The sequence below is a fragment of the Hemiscyllium ocellatum genome, chromosome 10, assembly GCF_020745735.1.
Source record: "Hemiscyllium ocellatum isolate sHemOce1 chromosome 10, sHemOce1.pat.X.cur, whole genome shotgun sequence".
In the NCBI taxonomy this organism is placed as follows: Eukaryota; Metazoa; Chordata; class Chondrichthyes; order Orectolobiformes; family Hemiscylliidae; genus Hemiscyllium; species Hemiscyllium ocellatum.
This window is the reverse complement of record NC_083410.1, coordinates 107,864,680-107,886,389: the sequence shown is the minus strand read 5'-3', so window position 1 is coordinate 107,886,389 and position 21,710 is coordinate 107,864,680. Positions and strand designations below refer to the sequence as shown.

Genomic DNA, 21,710 nt, shown 5'->3' with positions numbered 1-21,710 from the left:
CACGGTGACGGAAGAGGTTGAGCGGAGCTGGAAACTCATCAGCAACCCCCCCCCCCTCTCTCCCCGCCACGGTGGAAGAGGTGCCGTGAGCTTGAGCACGCCCCCGGGTGGAGGTGAAGGGTCGGAGGACACTGGCCTGGGGTTACACGCGGATCTGAGGTGGGTGCACGCGATATGGCTCCACAGCTGGTTGCCCGGAGACTATGCCCCTCCCTTGGCCGAGCGGTACTGCCAGCGCCTGGTGAAACTGGGGTGGCGGGTTCGAGTCCAGCTGGGGGGCGGCCGGAGGATATAATTAAATTCTAGTGCTGCTTAGGGTGGTATTGCTCTCCTAGGCCCTCCTGCTCAACTGTGGAGGTCCACCCAGGATGGATCAGTATAAGAGTAAATGGGGGGAGTTTGAGACCAAGTCACTCTAGTGGTCTAGATGCAGTCCCAACACTTAAAGGATTGTGGATGTGAAAGGTTATAGGGATGTGGGTTAAACAAAGGTAAGTGGGACTAGCCCATATTGGGGAACCTGGTTGGCATAGATGAGTTGGAACGAAGGGCTTGTTTCTATCCTCTCCCGGACGTATATCTCAACAGTACTGATCATGGGAGGTGATGTGAGTGAGGACAATTGTTGTTTGAGATGGGAGAATAAGACTTGCTGAGGGGTATTGGATCGGACGTGATTTCATTGAATGCTGGAGCAGGTATGATGGGGTCCTATGCCTCAACCACAAGGGATGAACTCAGATTTCTCCAGTTTCCTCATTTCCCCTCCCCCCACCTTGTCTCAGTCGGTTCCCTCAACTCAGCACCGCCCTCCTAACCTGCAATCTTCTTCCTGACCCCTCCGCCCCCACCCCGCTCCGGCCTATCACCCTCACCTTGACCTCCTTCCGCCTATCGCATCTCCAACGTCCCTCCTCCCTACCTTTTATCTTAGCCTGCTGGACACACTTTCCTCATTCCTGAAGAAGGGCTTATGCCCGAAACGTTGAACATTCTGCTCCTTGGATGCTGCCTGACCTGCTGCGCTTTTCCAGCAACACATTTTCAGCTCCTATGTCGAATGGGTTTATCAGTTTAGCCCCCCCAGCCCGATGTGGCAATGCCTACATTATCCTCTGCGATATAAAGATGTGGGTGTGGATATGACGATGATGAAGAATCCAACAGACATTTATTACAACTATCATAGAGTCAAACAGAACAGAAACAGACCCTTTGGTCCAACTCGTAAATGCTGACTAGAAATCCTAAACTGTCCCAGTCCCATTTGCCAGCATTTGATCCATATTTCTCTAAAACCTTCCAATTCATGTACCCATCCAGATACCTTTTAAATGTTGTAATTGTACCAGCCTCCTACCACTTCCTCTGGCAGCTCATTCCATTCACACACCACCCTCTACATGAAAAAGTTATCTCTCAGGTCCTTTTTAAATCTTTCCCCTCTCACCTTAAACCTTTGCCTTCTAGTTTTAGAGTCCTTGAGGAAAAGACTTTGGCTGTTTACCCTATCCATGCCCCTCATGATTTTATATAGGTCACCCCCCAGCCTACAATGCTCCAGGGAAAACAAAGCCCCAGCCTATTTAGCCTCTCCCTGTAGGTCAAACATTATGTAGAAACATTACATTCACACATAAGTGAATAAAATTAAGGTATTAATTATAACATAGGGACGTGCTTCCAGTAGAACCCTATGATTCAAATGATCCTGGGGTAATATGTATAAGATCGTCATACTCTAAGGTCACTTGTGAAATAAAGGTGTACTGAAAGACTCACCTTCAGACATAACACAACAATATGGATGTAGGAGTAGAATTTTGGGTTAGAAACTAGAATGAAGGTTGAAGTGGGTGGTGTCATGCTGGAATATTGGTAAGTTTGTTTTGGATAGATAATTTCAGAAGTTGCATGACACCAGGTTATAGTCCACCCTGATGAAGGAGCAGTGCTCTGAAAGCTTGAGAGTTCAAATATGCTTGTTGGACTATAACCTCATGTCATGTGATTTCTGACTTTGTCCACCCACCCCAGTGGGTACCATCACATCTTGGATAAATAATAACAGAAGATGGTAGATGAGATTTAGAAATTAAAAGAATTGTCGAGATGGCCAAAAATAAAAGCAAAATGCTGTGGGTGCTGGAAATCTGAAACAAACATAGAGCTCTCTATTTGAGGGCAGCAGAAAGTGAGACATAGTTAGCTGATGGATGGAATAGAGTGATTGCAGGTGACTGAGGCTGGTGTCGGATAGATGATCACAATATACTGTTGATAACAGATCTGGTAGGAACAGCTACCAACAACAAGCAAGGAGAAGCTGGAAGGTTGATCAGGAGTGCATTGGGAACAGTTAGGTCTGGAGATAGAGTAAGTATACGTGAGGGTATACGTAGATGAGCTAAGGCAGGGTTGGATAGTGGGGATACGGTGGCCTAGTGATATTGTCAGTGGACTGTTGACCCAGATAATATTCCGGGGACCTGGGTTTGAATCCTAAGATGGTAGATGTTGGAATGTCTGGAACTGAACACCTGCTTTCTGCCCTATATTTTGTATAATTTGGAATTAAGAATCTAATCACTACTATAAATCCATTGCCACTTGTTGGGAAAAACCTATCTGGTTCATTAATGTCCTCTAGGCAAGGAAGTCTGCCATCCTTAGCTGGTCTGGCCTACATGTGAATCCAGACGCACAACAATGGGGTTGACTCTCAAATACCCTTTGGGCAATTAGGGATGGGCAATGAATTCTGCCTGGAGAAAGTGAGGACTGCAGATGCTGGAGATCAGAGCTGAAAATGTTTTGCTGGGAAAGCGCAGCGGGTCAGGCAGCATCCATAGAGCAGGAGAATCGACATTTCGGGCATGAGAAAGGCTCCTGAAGAAGGGCTCATGCCCGAAACATCGATTCTCCTGCTCTTTGGATGCTGCCTGACCTGCTGCGCTTTTCCAGCATCACATTTTCAGCAATGAATTCTGCCTGGCCAGTGACTCCCTCATCCTGTTAAAGATTAATGAGAGAATAATGGTCGATACCTGCATTTCATAAGGATCATGAGAGAAGTATTGAAAGTATACCAAGCAATTCATGATTTGGCAATGACAATGACCTCGCAAAACTCGCTAATGACAATCATACTTTTACACTTCAGAATTAACTGAATAGTTTATTCAGTGACAGAGAAACCATCAAATGTTGTTCCAGCTCCAGTTACAGCCAATGACTTACACCACAATAAATACTATAAGCATTGGCAAACTTTCAGCACGTCAGGTAACATTGATAATGAGAGAAAGAGAGTTATCAATTTGCTGATATTTTATTAAAACTGGCGAGTTGTGTTTCTCTGTTCACTGATGCTGCCTGACCTGCTGAGTGTTTCCAACACTTCTGTTAATATTTGCCCAAAATTGGAAATATATGGTTTTCAAAGCAACAGTTGACATACAGTGCTTTTTGTATATCATTCGGCAGTTGTTGTTTTTGTCTGCCCATCTAGATCAGTGGGGCATTCGTCAACAAGACGTCCTTTTGTGAATATTTCTGTGGAGTTTTCCACAGTAATCTTCTTATAAATATCACAGCCAGGGCAGAGCTGCTTCTGGGCACTGTGGACATTTGAAATACTGCAAAGTGGACCTCAGCAATAGGTGTCCAATCCTAGAATTCAAGGTCTAACTGGTGGGAGGACAAGTTAACAACAATGATTTTACACAAGGCAGGTTCCAGATTTAATTAACAGGCACTGGGGCCATGTAGAGCTTAATGCAAATAAGATCATTTTTGCCAATTATTTGATTTGTCGAAAATGTGACGCTGGAAAAACACAGCAGGTCAGGCAGCATCCGAGGAGCAGGAGAATCGCCATTTCGGGCATAAGCCCTTCATAAGGAATTAGAAAAATCTTCTAGGAGAAAGTGAGGACTGCTGCGCTTTTCCAGCAAGATGCTGCCTGACCTGCTGCGCTTTTCCAGCAACACATTTTCAGCTTCATAAGGAATTGTCAAGGGACTGCATGTATAAAGGCTTGGAAGCAGATTGCCTGTCCTTAGTTGGGATTTCATTAGAAGGTGCTGTGAGGGTAAAGCAAAATATGTTTATTCCTCAAGGACTGTTCAAATGATTGGGGTGACCCATTTAAAACAGAGATCAGTGAAATAATTTCTCACTAAGGATCGTGGTCTCTTTCTGAAACGACAAAGGAAACAGAGTCCTTGAGTATTTTTAAGGCAAATGTAGTTAGATTCTTGTTAAGGGTCTGGATTAGTGGTGCTGGAAGAGCACAGCAGTTCAGGCAGCATCCAAGGAGCAGCGAAATCGACGTTTCGGGCAAAAGCCCTTCATCAGGAATAAAGCATAGATTCTTGTTAAGCAAGAGGGTGAAAGGTTAGAGACAAAAATAGAAATTTCTGGAAAAGCTCAGTAGGTCTGGCTGAGTCAGAACTGAGGAAGGGTCGCTCAATCTAAAATGTTAACTCTGATTTCTCTCCAGCCAGACCTGCTGAGCTTTTCCAGCAATTTCTGTTTTTGTCTCTGATTTATAGCATCCGCAGTTCTTTCAGTTTTTATGGGGCGAAAGGTAATCTGGAATAGGGGGGAATCCGGATTTGAGGTTACAATCAGAATCAGCTATAATCTTATTGAATGGCGGAGTAGGCTCGAGGGCCTGAATGATCTTCTGCTGATGTGTAGATTGTAATTCAGAAAATCTCTGTCTCGGAGCAAAATGTAACCAGTTCACTTTTGATATTTCAACTTGCTTTATTTTCCCTGAGATATTTGATTTATTGAAAGTTGTATTTTTGTTGTTGCAGTTTTATCAAGTCAGAAGTTTGAGTGAAAATGGTGTCAAGATCCCAGGAAATCATGAACGATGGACGTTTCAGTCAGGTGATGACTGACCCCAGGTTCTGGGAGATGCCTGACAAGGAACGCAAGATCAAGATTGATAAGAGATTTCAGGGGATGTTTCATGATAAGAAGTTCAAACTGAATTACACCGTGGACAAGCGAGGAAGACCAATCAACCACAGCACCACAGAGGACCTGAAGCGATTTTATGACTTGGATTCCGAGGACTCGGACCTAGGAGAAAGTGAAGACGTGAAGGAGAAAAGAAGAGGGAAGATTAAGAAAAATCTGAAACAGCGAGGAAAGGATGATCCCAAGAAAGATGCAAAAGGCACCGCATTGGACAAAAAGAAGGGAAAGCAGGGGATGTTTTTGAAATCTGATGTGGACAAGGCGGCAAGGCAGGACCTGGAAACTGAAAAGTTGAACAACAATCTTGTTGAAGAGTCGACCAAGACACCATTTAAACAGGAAAAGCTTAAAGGACCTGCCGATGAGATGAGTGTAATTAAAGATGATGGTGCTGAAAGCAGTGATGAAGAGATGGAGCAGATAAGTGCAAAACAGGAGAAATCCACATCCAAACAGAAGAAACAGCCAAGGAAAAATCTCAACATAAATCAAGATATGGGGAAACAATTAGAAGCAAGGAATCGAGAAAATCAAGAAAGGAGTTTGATAAGTTGGAGTTCTTCAGAGCATGAAATTGAATGTGGTATGTGACTTTCCTGAAATTATCACTTTTCCTCTGACTGTGCTGGATCCAGTGGGAATCTCAATTGCAGGTAGAAAGTGAGGACTGCAGATGCTAGAGATCAGAGTCGAGAGTGTTGTGCTGGAAAAGCACAGCAGGTCAGGCAGCATTCGAGGAGCAGGAGAATCAACATTTCCGGCAAAAGCCCTTCATCAGCCCTTTCCTGTGCTTATACCCAAAACGTCAATTCTCCTGCTCCTTGAATGCTGCCTGACCTGCTGTGCTGTTCCAGCACCACACTCTCGACCTGGAATCTCCATTGCACCTGTTCAATTTATTTGTTTGTTCACGTTTTTCCTTTGAAGCTTTGTTTTCTGCCTTTGTTATTGATTTGGATAGTTTTGTGCTTGGAACAGGATGTAAGAACTACTCACCTGGATCCTGTTCCACCAGCCAATGAGAACAAGGCTGATCTGCAACTGAACACCTGCTTTCTGCCCTACATTTTGTATAATTTGGTGAACACAAATTTGCCAGGTTAGACTTCAAAATTAATAACTGATACAGCATCGTTAGCTATGAGTAGAAGGGAGTTCCAAATTTGTTCCACCCTTTGTGTGTGTGTGGAAGTGTTTCTTCATTTCAGTGCTGAAAAGTACAGCTCCCACTTGTCCACTCTGCCCCTTAATCCTAAAGTCCCCAATTAGCAGAAATATTTTCTCTCAATCCACCCAGTCTGTTCCCATCAATATCTTGAAAACTTTGATCCAAGGAACACCACCCTGATTTGGGCAGTCTGTCCTCACAATTCAACCCTTCATGTCCAGTTGTTATTCTGGTATGACTCCATGCTGCACTCATTCTTTGCAGTTTGAATCTTAAATTATGCTTAACTGTTAGCATCCTTGCATCAACTTTGGACATCAAGTTTCTTGTTGACAGTTTTATGTTAATTTTTGAGATCTCATTACAGGTTTAAGCTTGATTGAGTTGGTCGCGCTCATTACTGTGAATGAGAATGTTGAGAGTTCATGCCTCACTACCAAGCTCAGTCCATATGCCAACCTAACAATCCAATGCCATGTTAAGTGAGTGCAGCATTGTTGGAGGTACCAACATTTCTGTGCCTTCACAGACACAAAAGGTTTGTGGACCATGTTTGAAGAAGAGCAGGAAGGTTTTCTACAAATGTATCTGGCAACTGCGTATAGGTGTCGCCTTCAACTTTGGCACAAGAAGCCAGAATTAATTGAGTGCACAGGTACATTTAAATCTGTGCATTTGCAATAGCCTGCATCTGAACCATGCTACAGCCAGTGTTCATGTATGCTGAACAACGAGGGAGACAAGAGAATTATAAACTAAATTGATGGCAGCAAGTATCAAATTTGGGAAGGTATGCAAGCAAGGCAAATGAGAATTGTATTAACACAAGACATGTTAACAGACTGTGACAAGGAAGGAGAGAGAGTACAAATATAAGAGTCAAGTAATAAATACGTCGATAAGTTACAAAAAGAGGATAAAATGAAACTGAAAATTGTGTCTGACTGCAAAGAGCATTTAAAATAGGAATGTAAATAGAAATAAATAAATATGATTTGATAGCCATTACAGAGACAGGGCTGCAGGATGACATGGATTGGGACCCGAACATTGAAGGGTACAGGGCCTTTAGGAAAGACCAGAAGAAAAAGGTGGAGGGGTGGCTCTGTTAGTTTAATTAACATAATGGAAAGAGACAATCTAAGTTCAGTGTCAGGTTGAGTGGCAGAATATCAAAATGGTTTGGGTAGGGATGAGAAATAATAAAGGCAAGAAGTGCTGGATGTCTTGAAATGCATGAAGGTGGATAAATCCCCAGGATCTGATCAGATTTACCCTAGAACTCTGTGGGAAGCTAGGGAGGGTGATTGCCGGGCCCCTTGCTGAGATAGTTGTCTTGTTGATAGTCACAGGTGAGGTGCCGGAAAGACAGGAGGTTGGTTAATGTGGTACCATTATTTAAGAAAGGTGGTAAGGACAAGCCAGGGAATTATAGGCCGGTGAGCATGACATCAGTGGTGGGCAAGCTGTTGGAAGGAATCCTGAGGGACAGGATTTAGATGTATTTGGAAAGGCAAGGACTGATTAGGGATATGCAACATGGCTTTGTGCGTGGGAAATCATGTCTCACGTACTTGATTGGGTTTTTTGAAGAAATAACGAAGAGAATTGATGAGGGCAGAACGGTGGGCATGACCTATATGGACTTCAGTAAGGCGTTCGACAAGGTTCCCCATGTCGAACTGATTAGCAAGGTTAGACCTCGTGGAATACAGGGAGAACTAGCCATTTGGATACAGAACTGGCTCAAAGGTAGAAGACAGCGGGTGATGGTGGAAGATTGTTTGTGCCACAAGGATTGGTGCTGGATGCACTACATTTTATCATTTATATACATGATTTGGATGTGAACATGGCAGGTATCCTTAGTAAGTTTGCAGATGACACCAAAATTGAAGGTGTAGTGGACAGCGAAGAAGGTACCTCCGATTACAATGGGATCTTGATCAGATGGGCCAATGGGCTGAGGAGTAGCAGATGGAGTTTAATTTAGATAAATGCTAAGTTTTGCAGTTAGGGAAAGCAAAACTTAGAAGGACTTATACACTTAATGGTAAGGTCCAAGGGAGTGTTACTGAACAAAGAACAAAGTTGGTTGGAGTGCAGGTTTATAGTTCCTTGAAAGTGAAGTCGCAGGTAGATAGGATAGTGAAGAAGGCATTTGGAATGCTTTCCTATATTGGCTAGAGTTTTGAGTATAGGAATTGGAAGATCACGTTGCGGCTGTACAGGATATTGGTTAGGCCACTGTTGGAATATTGTGTGCAATTCTGGTCTCCTTCCTATTGGAAGGATGTTGTGAAACTTGAAAGGGTTCAGAAAAGATTTACAAGGATATTGCCAGGGTTGGAGGATTTGAGCTACAGGGAGAGGTTGAATAGGCCTGGGCTGTTTTCCCTGGAACATCGGAGGCTGAGGGGTGACCTCATAGAGATTTATAAAATCATGAGGGGCATGGATAGGTTAAATAGAGACAAAGTCTTTTCCCTGGGGTGGGAGCGTCCAGAACTAGAGGGCATTAGTTTAGGATGAGAGGGGAAAGATATAAAAGAGGTCCGAGGGGCAAGTTTTTCACGCAGAGGGTGGTGCGTATATGGAATGAGCTGCCAGAGGAACTGGTGGAGGCTAGTACAATTGCAGCATTTAAAAGATATCTAGATGGGTACATGAATAGGAAGGGTTTAGAGGGATATGGGCCAGATGCTGGCAAATGGGACTGGATTAGGTTGGCATATCTGTTCGGCATGGACAAATTGGATCAAAGAGTCTGTTTCTGTCAGTCTCTGACTGACTGTAAGTCACTTGTGGGAGTGGTGCATGGGCTGCCTAATGTTAACTACACAGTCAGGTACAGCATAAAAGAAATTGCTAGACATTTGAATCTACACATGGATTAGTAAAGTCAGATGCTCAAGGGTAGGTGAGGAATTCATGGAATGTTTTCACACTAGTTTTGTGTTCTGCAGCCTTCTAGAGAGCTGGCTCTACCTGACCTGGTATTATGTAATGAGATAAGATTAATTTATGATCTCACAGTAAAGACAACACAAGGCAGCAATCAACAACATGATTGAATTTAACATGCAGTTTGAGTGAGAGAGGAGTTCAAAAAATAAATAAGGGCAATTAACTTGGCTTGAAAGTAGATTAGATTTAAACAGAGATGCAGTGACAAACATTTAAAGGGATATTTCAGAATATATACATTAAATACATTTCAAGGAGTCAGATAAATTCCAAAGGACAAACCCACTATCCATAATTAAGCAGAAACCTTAAAGGTAGTATCAAATTAAAAGACAAAGCATATAGTTATGTAAAGGCAGATAGTGGGTGGGCCACAATATTGGACAATCTCTAAAAATAGTAAAGATTTGATTTTAAAAATTAATAAAAAGGCAAAGATTAGAATAAGAGAGAAAACTATGTGTGAGTAAAAAGAAGATAATGAAAATTGCTGTAGATGTTTTAAAAAGAAATAAGTTAACAAAGTGAGCATTTGTCCTGAAGGAAGTAAGTCTGAAGAATTAATGATGAAAAATAATGAGTTGCAGATGAATTGGACAGATATTCTACATGTATCTTCTGCAGTGAAGACATAAGTAACATCCCATAAGTCAGGAAATGGAAGGGAGGAAGGACCTCAGGAAAATTACAATCCACATGGAAGTGAATTGTTGGAGCTGTAGCTGATAAATCGGTTCATCCCGATGAACTTCATTCTCCGTTCCGAAACTAAGTGGCCAGTGAGATAGTTGATGCATTGATTTCAGTTTTTCAGAACTCCCTAGATTCAGGAAGGTCCCATGAGATTGGAAGATAATGTAACTCCTTTATTCAAAAAGTGGAAGAGAAAGAAAGCAGGAAGAACAAGGCAGTTAGCTTAACAACTGTCATAGGGGAAATGATAGAAGCTACTATTTACAAAGTAATAGCTAGGCACTTAACTAAGTTTGTGCTAATATTGCAGTCAAAATCGCTTTTGTCATGAGGTAACTGGGGAGCGTGTACTGGTAATTGTGCCCCACAGTTCCCCAAGCCATGACAAAATGTATAAAATTACTCCTTGCAATGTATCTGTCATGCGTGTTCTGAAATATCTTCTTAAATGTTTGTCACTGCATCTCCATTGACCCACCCTTTAATCTAATTTGCAAATCACCTGAGCCAGCTCTGCTTTCACACCAAGTTAATCCCCCAGCATCGGCAGTCCTCATCAACTCCTAGTCGCTGCTCACCATACAGTGAAAGAGCCTTCCAAGGATATCCACCTTGAAGATGTTTTCCTCCCTCCCTCCGCAAAGATATTTCTCAGCCTCCTTCCCCCTCCCCAGTCCTGATGAAGGGTCCTGCCCGAAACATTGATTCACCTGCTTCTCAGATGCTGCCTGACCTGCTGTGCTTTTCCAGCACCACACTTTTATTGGTTCTGACCCTCTAGCATTTTCAATCATCTCTATCTCCTCATTTAATTTTCATCAAGGTGACCAATTTACCCGCCTTACTGCAGTTCAGGACAAAAACAATTCACACCAGCTTTCATTATTAACATAAAATAATTATTTGTTGTAACACAGTTAATTTTAACAAAAGACGGGAGAAAGGATTTCTAATCTTCTACTATGCAACTTAATCTATGCCCCTTTAAAATTCCAGAATACCTACATACTCATTCATAATTAAAACAGACAAAAGGCAGATGGTTTGATGCTGATATTACGAGTAGAAAATAATATAGAGAGAATAAATAAAATTCCAGAGATCAGAAGACCAGATTTCATGGATGAATTACACTGTCTCACACAGTCCCATTTGTTATAACATGCTGCTGTCTTTAAGGTGGTTGTTGTTCTTCACTTTGATAGATAATCTTTCAGATCCAGGTCATTTCTTGGTAGAGTTGTATTTCAAGCTTGCTTTGTTTTTGTCTTTCCCCACGTAGAGAGAGGATGAGAGAGATGTTCATTTCACAAGCTCTGGATTTCTCGAGCTGCCCTTGTGCTTTCAGCTTTGTAACAAACAGAATTTCATTAACTCAAAGACTCTTGATGCCACTCTGTCTCAACCTATCTCCCTGATGCATCGAAAAGCAACGTTCTCTCACACAGTCTAAAAAAATGTGCATGACTGAATTTTCTTCCAAGTTGTAAATCTCTCCTGGTATTTCAAATTTTTTAGCAATGCAATTTCCATTTCCGTTTATAGTTCCAAAAGGTAAAATATATGTTCCAGTTTTATGGAATCATACAGAATGTAAATAGACCCTTGGGTCTACTGCATCCACACCGATCATAATCCCAAACAATACTAGTCCCACTTGTCTGCATTTGGCCCATATCCCTCCAAACCTTTCCTATTATATACTTATCCAAATGTTTTTGAAATATTGTAACTGTACCTGCATCCACCACTTCCTCTGGCAGTTTGTTCCACACACAAACCATTATCAGTGTTTAAAAAAAAAGTTGCCTCTTCTGTCCTTTGTAGAACTTTCTCCTCTCACCTTAAAAATATGTCCCCAGTTTTGAACTCCCACACTTCGAGGGAACTTCTCGGGAAAAGTCCTTGGTCGTTCACCTTATCTATGCCCTAATGATTTTTTAAACTTCTATAAAGTCACCCTCAAACTGCAATGCTCCTGTGAAAAATGTCCCATTCTATTTTTGTAACTGAAACCCTCTACTTTTGGTGACATCTTGGTAAATCTTTTCTGAACCCTCTCCAGTTTAATAATATCCTTCCTATAAAAGAGAAACAATAACTGCACACGGTACTCCAGAAGAGGCTTCATCAACGTCGTGACCAACCTTAACATGATGTCCCAACCCCTATGTTCAAAGGTCTGGCCAATGAAAGCAAGCATGCTAAATGACGTCTTAGCCACTTTGTCTACCTGTGACTCAAATTTCAATGAATTATATACCTGAACCCCCTCGGTCTATCTGCTCTACAATGCTACTCAGGCCCCTACTCTTAATTGTATAAGTACTGCCCTTGTTTTTTTTTTAAACAAAATGCAATACCTTGCAATTATCCAAACTAAACTCCATCTGCCCATCCTCAGTCCATTGACCCAATTGATCAAGGTCCCTTTGTAATCTTAGATAACCTTCTTCACTGTTCACTGTACCACCAATTGTGGTGTTAACTGCAAACTTACTAACCATGTCCCCTATATCCTCATCCTTATGTTCTCGTTATTTTGTGAATGGAAAATCATGTTTGACCATTTCTTTTGAGGAAGTAAGATGTGCTGTGGAACAAATTTCCAGAAGGCTTTGATAAAGTGCCATACCAAAGATTATTGTGGAAAACAAAAGCTCATGGCAAAAAAAAATTCCATTCATAAACATGAGAGATTAAATCAGACTTGAGGAATGTTAATTGAATTCTCTGTGAGCTGCCCAACTTTTAAAAGTATTTTTATATCTTTGCATCAGCTGTTTTGAAGGGAATGGGACCAACCAATACAAATAAAAAGTAAAGTTTTTCAAATGCTGGCACCCTGAAAGAAACAGGGGTGCACCAATTGGCAGCCTTGAATACTACAATCAAAGTTTTGGGTGAATAACCTTGGCAAAAGATCTACTGAAGAGTATAGACCTGAAATGTTGACTCTTTCCTGTGCGCTTCCTATTTTTTCAACTGCTGCACGAAGGGTGTCATCCCACCATTTTGTTTTTATAGATGGTTTTGGAATGCCTTTTACGAAATGAAAATACTCATGTGATTGTTTTTGCATTTCAGAAAGCAGTGACAGCCACGAAGGTGACAGCGATCAGGGTGAAGGCAGCTCGTTTGAAGCAAGATCTACAGGATCGGGTCACCAGAGTCAGGAGGAGGAAAGTGAAGAAACCGGAGACAGTGAAGATGATGAGGAATTATCTGAGGAAGACACCGACAGCGACAGTGGTCCCGACTTAGCCAGGGGTAGAGGGAATATTGAAACAAGCTCTGATGATGATGACTATTTTGATGATCTATCGTCAAAGCCTCCAGAAATTGAACATGAATGGGGCGAGTTAGCTAAGGATGCTCCACGTACAGACACGGTACATCACACAATTTTTTTTTCCCCATTTGATCGTCCAGATCTTAAGTAAAAATATAAACATTTTAGGATCATATCTTATTATTAAATTATTAACTTTCATTGAAATGGTTTGCAAAGTTGGGCAGGGGGTGTATTTTCACAAGATTCTAATAACACATCCTGTTTTACCTCAGATCACTCGACGATTAGCAGTTTGCAACATAGATTGGGATAAAATAAAGGCAAAGGACCTGTTGGTATTGTTCAATTCCTTCGTCCCCAAAGGAGGTGCTATCTTGTCTGTGAAGGTGAGCATTTGAAAACTTTTCCATGTTTTTTACCACTTTTTTTTTAAACTGCCTATTCTCTCTCCTTCTCTCTCTATCTCTCCCCCTTTTTCTCTCTCTGTCTCTTTCCCCCTCTGCCTCCCTCTCATCCCCCTCTCCCTCTCCACCCCTAGCCCCTCATATAACACAGATACATGGACATCAAGAGAATACAACGTGGCCACACTAGTTAGGAGCAGGAACAGGCCATTCCTTGAAAGTGGAGTCACAGGTAGATAGGATAGTGAAGAAGGCATTTGGTATGTTTTCCTTTATTGGTCAGAGTATTGAGTACAGGGGTTGGGAGGTCATGTTGCAGCTGTAGAGGACATTGTTGGAATATTGCATGCGATTATGGTCTCCTTTCTATCGGGAAACTGTCTGTGTGGAGTTCCTCCGGGTGCTTCGGTTTCCTCCCACAGTCCAAAGATTTGCAGGTCAGGTGAATTGGCCATGCTAAATTGTCCAGTGTTAGGTGCATTAGTCAGAGGGAAATGGGTTTGGGTGGGTTGCTCTTACGAGGGTCGGTGTGGACTGGTTGGGCCGAAGGCCTGTTTCCACACTGTAGGGAATCTAAACAAAAAACCTTCCTGCTTTTAAACTCAATCCCTTTAGCAATAAATGACAAAATTCCATTTGGCTTCCTAATTACTTGTTTTATAACTGTATCCTTCTTTTTCAATAGAAAGTGAGGGTCTTTAGATTAGATTACTTAGTGTGGAAACAGGCCCTTCAGCCCAACAAGTCCACACCGACCCACCACCCACATTCCCCCCACTCTACGGGCAATTTAACATGGCCAATTCACCTGACCTGCACATCTTTGGACTGTGGGAGGAAACCGGAGCACCCGGAGGAAACCCACGCAGACACGGGGAGAATGTGCTAACTCCACACACAGAGCCGCCTGAGGTAGGAATTGAACCCGGGTCTCTGGCACTGTGAGGCAGCAGTGCTAACCACTGTGCCACCATGCTGCCCGGTTCTGGGGAAGGGTCACTTTATCTGAAATATTAACTGTGATTTTTCTCCAAGATGCTGCCAAACCTGTTGAGCTTTTCCAGCAATTTCCATTTTTGCGTTCTCCTTACCAATCTCCTCACTCAATAGGAGCGCAATACTCAGAGGCACGGGAAGCCATTCTTTAATCGTGGGGAACGCTTGTATGACGGAGGAAGCAGAATTCAGGAGAAAGTGTCAGTTTTAAAAATTGGACTTGGAGAAGGGAACACAAATTTTGATGGAGCTGTTTGTAGTGGGGGCGATCAGAAATCACAATATTTTAGAATGTGAACATGGGTTAGTGTAGCTAGCGTGAAGCACTGGGCTGAATCGGCTGTCTTCTGTCTTTAAATGTCTGTGGTATCAATCCATTGTGGATTTGGAATGCTGCCATGGCATTTTATTAAACAATAAAGAGGGGAAAACTCATGTAAGTATTTAACTTGGTGTCACGAGTGTGGTAGCGGTGTCTCCAGCAAGGATCATGAATACTGGGAAGTTCCTCTACATTGTCAGACAGCCACATTAACTCTGCATTTTCCTCTCTCTGTGTAATTGTGGTATGGGAGTATAAGCTGGCCTTATGGCTTTGTCTTCTGTGTGTGGAACTAATTAGCATTTCGATGTTGTGAACTTGGTGAATGTTACAGTGTCATGTTACTTACTGGTTTCTCCCTAAGGAATGGTTTTATTTCCAAGGAATGCACAGACAAAATGTATCAAAGAGCAGTCTAAGGTTATATTGATGCTTGAGAATGATTAGAATGGAATTATTTAAAAAAAACATGTTAATCTAATTGGGTGAAGTACTGAACATCACAAAGTCATCAGTGCTGATGGGCAGATCTCTAAAGGCATTGTGCATCTCAGAATGAAGGGAGTAAGAAAATCTCTATTCATCTTCTAAAATGTTGCCCTCCATGTTCATTGACATATTACCCTGATAAATAAATCATAGCTCTAAATAAGGCCATCAGCCCATCATGTCTGTGCCAGATGTTTCAGAGCTAAGCAATTAGTTCCATTCCACTGCTTTATTGCCATAACGTCCTAAATGTTTTTAAAGCAAATAGCAAAAGATGACACAGAAGGAAACTTTTTTTTTAAAAGAGTGAATGATTGGGTTCTACAAAGCGTGAGAGTGTGGGGGAGACAGTTTCCATTGTGGCTTTTAAAAAGGAAATTGGATAATTATCTGAACACAAACAACATGCAAAGCTACCAGGAAAAGGCAGGGGAATGGAATTAGCTGCACAGAGGCAGAATTGACACAATGGGCTGATTGGTCTCCTCCTCTACAGTAAACATTATCTTCAGTATTTATCCAATTTCCTTTTAATTATTACTTTAAAATCTGCTTCCAGTCCCCCTTCAATCAGAATGCCCTAGGCCATAACACCTTGCTGCCTTTAAAAACAAGCTGTATTTGCATCATCACCTGTGCAGTTATGAAACCTTTGATGTCACTGCTAGCAATACAACATGTAATTGTTTGTTTCAGTAACGTGGTGGTGGCCAAACCAAGTAAAAGGTGCAGTTTTCCTGATTGTTCAGTGAGTAAATACATCTTCCAAGTAGGGTCATCAAGAAGATCTGACACCTGAAGATGGAAGGAAGAACACCTGGTTTGGGGTGAGACTAGGGTAGTGACTCCAGTGCTCAGCTGGGTGGTGATCGATCGGTGGCATCAACTGTACAGACCATCTGTGCAGTGGTAGGAGATGGGCCCTTTTTCAAAACCAGCTAATATTCTGGGTACTAGTGTTTAAATCTCGCCATGGCAGGTGTTGAAACTTGAATTTGGTAAAAATCTGGAATTAAAAGTCTGATGAAAACGACGAATCCATTGTTGGAAAATCCCATCTGGTTTACTGATGTCCTTTTAGGGAAGGAAACTGTCATCCTTACCTGCTCTAGCCTACATGTGACTCCAGACCCACAGTGATATGGTTTACATTTAACTGCCCTTGGGGCAATTAGGAATGGGCAATAAATGCTGGCCTGACCAGCGACACCCTCATCCTGTAAATGAGTAAATAAAACAAAACCTGGTCCCTTCGCTGCTTCTTAAATCTGTGTTCTCTGATTACCCACCCTCCTGCTGGTGGAAATTCTCTCCTTATTTTCTAAAACCCATTATAATTTTAAACACTTGTATTGAATCTTCCTTTAACCTCTCAACTTAAAGGAGAACATGATCAACTTTTGTAATCCTTTGGCATTACAAGTTTAGTATACTAACAGCAAGTTGATTCTGCACTGCTTTAGGACATTAAAATCGATGCTAAGAATTGGATACTAAATTCTATCTCAGACCGAACCAGTGACTTACACCAGTTTATTATTTAGAAGAAAATTTTACATCAGCACTCTCCATATGGATGATTGAATAAGATAAACACATTGGATATGTTTGATCACAGAGTAGCTCCTGTTGTTACTGTGTTATGGACTGTTTGGGAGGGTGGGGGTACACCTTGGCAAAGTTTCCTTTTCTGACACACACACACACACACACACACACACACACACACACACACACACACACACACACACACATTTCAGTTCAACATATTACTTCCCACACTGTCCGAGAACAACTGACCAGGTGGTGTCTTCTGCATTTTGAGATTTTGGCCCCTTTCTTGTGTATTTTATTTTAATTTTGCCTTTCATTGAAAGGGAAGAGGAGCAGAAATCTCTCAAATTTTCACACGATTACACGTGCTCCTTTTGTAGTACTTTATAACTTAAGATTTTTAATTTAAAAATATTGGATATGATCCGACATTAAAAAGGAGAAATGTAATTGCATATGGTGATGAAGTAAATTTCATTACCTGTCCCTCATCTGTATTAATGCTAAAGTTTAAAGTCCATGTTAGTGAAAGGATTATTGGCTGCATTGCAATCACGGTTTCTGGACTTTAACCCAGCAGAGGGTGCTGTACATCAAATTTTAAATTGAGGTGATCACTGCTTACAGCAACAGGTTGCATGGAATCACTTGAAATATTTAACACTTCACTATCTTAAATGTACAAGTTTACAGACAGCTAGCAGGAGAGGCTGTTTTCACAGGACTGTGAAGGCTACAGGTTGTACAAGTGGAGTTATCAATTGAAGCAGAGAGAATTCCAACATTGAAGGATTGATTTAGATAGGTGATTGAAGGAGAGGAATAAAAAAACAGAAATAAGGGATTAAGACTTATGTAAGGTAAGTAGTCCCTGAAGAGGTTGAGATCACAAGATAAACCAGGCCCATTGGTCTCTCTAAGACTACTTCTGGGAGGAGGTCAGCAGTATCTAAGTTGCAAGTCAAAGTTTGGTGCTAAGTTTTATGTATCTAAAAGGTAATGTCTACTTACTCTTAAATCTAGCCTGAGGTCTTGCCAGAGACCCATGACTCAGATGTAATATAATTAGCTATTAAGTGCTATGTAATAAACATATTGATTAGATTAGATTAGATTCCCTACAGTATGGAAACAGGCTCTTTGGCCCAACAAGTCCACATCGACCCTCCGAGGAGTAACTCATTCCCCCACCCTATGTTTACTAATGCACCTAACACTACGGGCAATTTAGCATGGCCAATTCACCTGACCTGCACATCTTTGGACTGTGGGAGGAAACCCACACAGACACGGGGAGAACATGTAAACTCCACACAGGCAGTCACCCGAGGCAGGAATCGAACCCAGGTCCCTGGTGCTGTGAGGCTGCAGTGTTAACCACTGAGCAACCGTGCCACATTCTTTCTACCTAGTCTGAGCCTCATTTCTGCCAAAGATTTTCAGCAGAATTTTTTTAGGGTCTTTACAACGTGGGCAATGGTGAGATTTGTAGAATCACACGTGATGTCCACCAAGGCCTATCTTGATGTTGGGAGCAACTTGCTGCATTTTTTGTGCATTAGACCAGCAACAATTGCAATTAGAGAGGATAATAGCTTGTTAACCACAATTAACAACACAACCCGCCTCACTGATACTTAGTTTCCCCTCTCACCAAACAAACTAAATGTCGGGTATTCCTGACATGGAAGTCAAAGCAGTCCACCACTGGTGGCTAGGAGCCTCCATGTTGTGGGTTGCCAAACAGCCTCTGAGGGCACAATGCCTGGGCACCAGCCACTCAGCCTTCCCTCGTCATTGACATTGGCATCTGACATTTTCCAACCCCTCACCTCTCTGATCCACTTGCAAAGCCCTTAGGAAGCAGAGACCTGCACCAGCAACTAGTATTCAAAAGATACTTCAAAGGCACTTTGTGTGCAGGCCTCCAGCTAATGGCTTGGACCAGGCTGCACCTCAGGGCTACTTGCTCACTCTCTTAGCACTCACCTATACAGTACCTCCCGATGTGCTCATTGCATTCCATCTTGCCTTACTGTGAAATGCCTCTTCTGGATCCTAGCTTGCGTTTTCCCAAAAACTAGTTTTTGAAGAACATAATGTAGAGCAGGTGAAGCCAGAACTAAAACAATTTTTAAAATTGGTGAATATATTTACTGTAGATCTACCCCTCAGAATTTGGAAAGGAAAAGATGAAAGAAGAGGAACTACATGGACCTGCAGAATTGCTGGACCACAATTTACCTGAAGATGCAGAAGAAGATACTAATGAACAAAGGTAATCGGTGTTTGTTGGACTCCTTGGTCCTCCTTAGAGAACCTTCTTATTCCTTACTAGGCTTTTGATCACTTCCCTGAGAGAAGAGTAGCTTTTATTTGTCATTTCTACCATATACAACTGACAGAGTGAAAAACGAGACAGTGTTCCTCCAGGACCGAGAATGCTACATGAATAGCACAAACTACACAATCATACACGGCATAAAGTGCATTAAAAGTGCAAAACACGCAAGTTACAGTGTAATAGAAGAATGATAAATAATAGACATTCTTTTAGCAGCAATTGAAGTCCAAATTCCAGTTGGCCAGCTGGTGAAGCATTCTAAGCCAGTCTTGACTTGGGATGGATTTATTTTTCACAGAATTAAACATAATTATATATTGCTTGACTCCACTTGACTTCTTGCACCTGTAGTTGTCTCCTTAAGTGTTTAAGTATTGATCCAATCAATGCCCTTCGCTTGTATGGTTTTTAATATAGCTGAAAAGATACAGAAAGAGTAGTGGTGCAGTTATAGTGCCCTACCCCTGAGCCAAGAGGCCCAAGTTCAACTCCCACCTGCTTCAGAGGTGTGTAATACTATGTTTAGAAAATATCTTAAAATAGACATGGGAGCTATTGTGGTGCAGTGGCTATGTCCTGTGTCCAGGAAGCCTAGATTCATGTCCAACCTGTTGTAATAGCATCTTTGAACAGGTTGATTAACAATATCTGAAAAGGGACCATATTGTCCAAGGCTGTTTTTCTTGGACTCATCAGGGCAAATACAAGAATGCTCAATATCAAATGATCTCAGCAAATTATTTGACAAGAGAAAAGGGTGCTGAACAGTTGCCAAGTTGACTGATGGTCTGTGACATCTTCATGGAGCTCCCCAAAGCCTCAGGGAATTCAAAAAATGTGCAAGACTTGAACATCAACTTATCAATGAATCAGTAAACTTTTCCCATTGTTGAAATTTAGTGTTCTTGCATTTGTCTTAATGAGTACCAGACAAAACCCTTCAGCGACAAGTCTCTCTTTTCAACAATAACCAATTTCTGTACTCACAAACAAGTTGATAAATTAACACTAAAGTCTCTGCATCTGGCTCTTTGCCAAATTTTGTTTGAAGACACTTAATAGGATGGTTTACCACAATATGTACATCCAAGTTGTAAAAGTATTTATATTAATGGACTACCCAAGTCTGGATGGTTGATTTTACCAGTTGTGACATTAAGTTAGCCAATACCCCCATATGTGTAATTTCCTCTTTGCAAGTGAAAAAAAACAGATGGATTGATAAACTAGACCAAACCAGATCCAAAAGATCTTTGTCCAAAATCCAAATTGCACTTCAAATGTCTGTCAAGGGGCAGGCCAGCACATAGCAGTTATTTCCCACCTCATTTGCAGGACATATTCTTTCCTTATGTCCTAAATATTTAATTCTTAGTCTGTTCTACATTACCCAAGAGACTAAGCAAGCTTTTAGTGCCGTGTGGCAACATTTGCTCAAACATTTATTATCCCCCTGGTTCATCTATCACAGACTGAATGGGAACTCACGTTGCGTTCTAAGACACAAGTCTGTTTTCTCAACCAGTACAAAGAAATGTTAATAGCTATTTTATTTTGAAGAAATTTTGTTACATGGAGTAATTCCAGTTAAATAATTTATAGACTCATAGAGTTATACAGCATGGAAACGGACCCTTCGGTCCAACTAGTCCACGCCAAACTAAATTAGTCCCACTTGCCTGCGTTTGGCCCATATCCCTCCAAATATTTCTTATTCATGTACTTATCTAAATGCCTTTTAAATGTTGTAACTATACCCATATTCACCACTTCCACTGGAAGTTCATTCCACACTCGAACCACTCTGTGTAAAAACAAAATTTCCCTTCATGTCCTTTTTTAAATCTTTCTCCTCTCATCTTAAAAATGTGCCCCCTATTCTTGAATTCCCTCACCTAAGGAAAAGACACCTTATGTATACCCCTCATGAATTTATAAACCTCTATAAGGTCACCTCTCAACCTCATTAAGCATGAATAAAAATGTGTTTTCAATACAGGCATCCGACCGTCCAGGCTTATTTAAATACAAAGAGTTATGAATAGTATGAATTGTTTTATTTTTATCGAAATATTTTGATGATATTGATTGGATGGCTATGGCATGATAGGTTCAGTGATCTTTCTAACTAACCAATCAGCTGAGGGGGGCACATTAAGGATGTGGAGGCTTTGGAGAGGGTGTAGAAGATGTTTACCAGGACACTGCCTGGATGAGAGGGTATGAGCTATAAGGAGAAGCTAGAAAACTTGAGTTGTTTTCTTTGGAGTGACAGAGACTAACAGGAGACTTCATTGAAGTCTCTAAGCTTATGAAAAGCATAGATGGGGTTCATGATCATAATCTTTTTCCCCAGAGTAGAAATGTTTGATACGAGAGGGCATGCATTTAAGGTGAGAGGGGAATATTCAAAGGAAACGTGAGGGGTAAGTTTTTACACAGACAGTGGTAGGAGTCTGGAACGCACTGCCAGGGATGGTGGT

The 21,710-nt window shown here is 41.6% G+C and overlaps 1 protein-coding gene across 1 annotated transcript in view; it reads left to right on the top strand.

Moving 5' to 3' along the window:
* The first annotated feature begins 60 nt into the window (after positions 1–60).
* The window catches only part of esf1 (ESF1, nucleolar pre-rRNA processing protein, homolog (S. cerevisiae)), an 83,428-nt gene continuing 61,778 nt past the window's right edge, over positions 61–21,710 (top strand). The window contains exons 1-5 of the mRNA XM_060831088.1: positions 61–159; positions 4,827–5,578; positions 12,911–13,215; positions 13,391–13,504; positions 19,046–19,161. Of these exons, the coding sequence (XP_060687071.1) occupies positions 4,855–5,578; positions 12,911–13,215; positions 13,391–13,504; positions 19,046–19,161 (1,259 nt within the window). The 5' untranslated portion in view covers positions 61–159; positions 4,827–4,854. The remainder of the gene's footprint in view (positions 160–4,826; positions 5,579–12,910; positions 13,216–13,390; positions 13,505–19,045; positions 19,162–21,710) is intronic.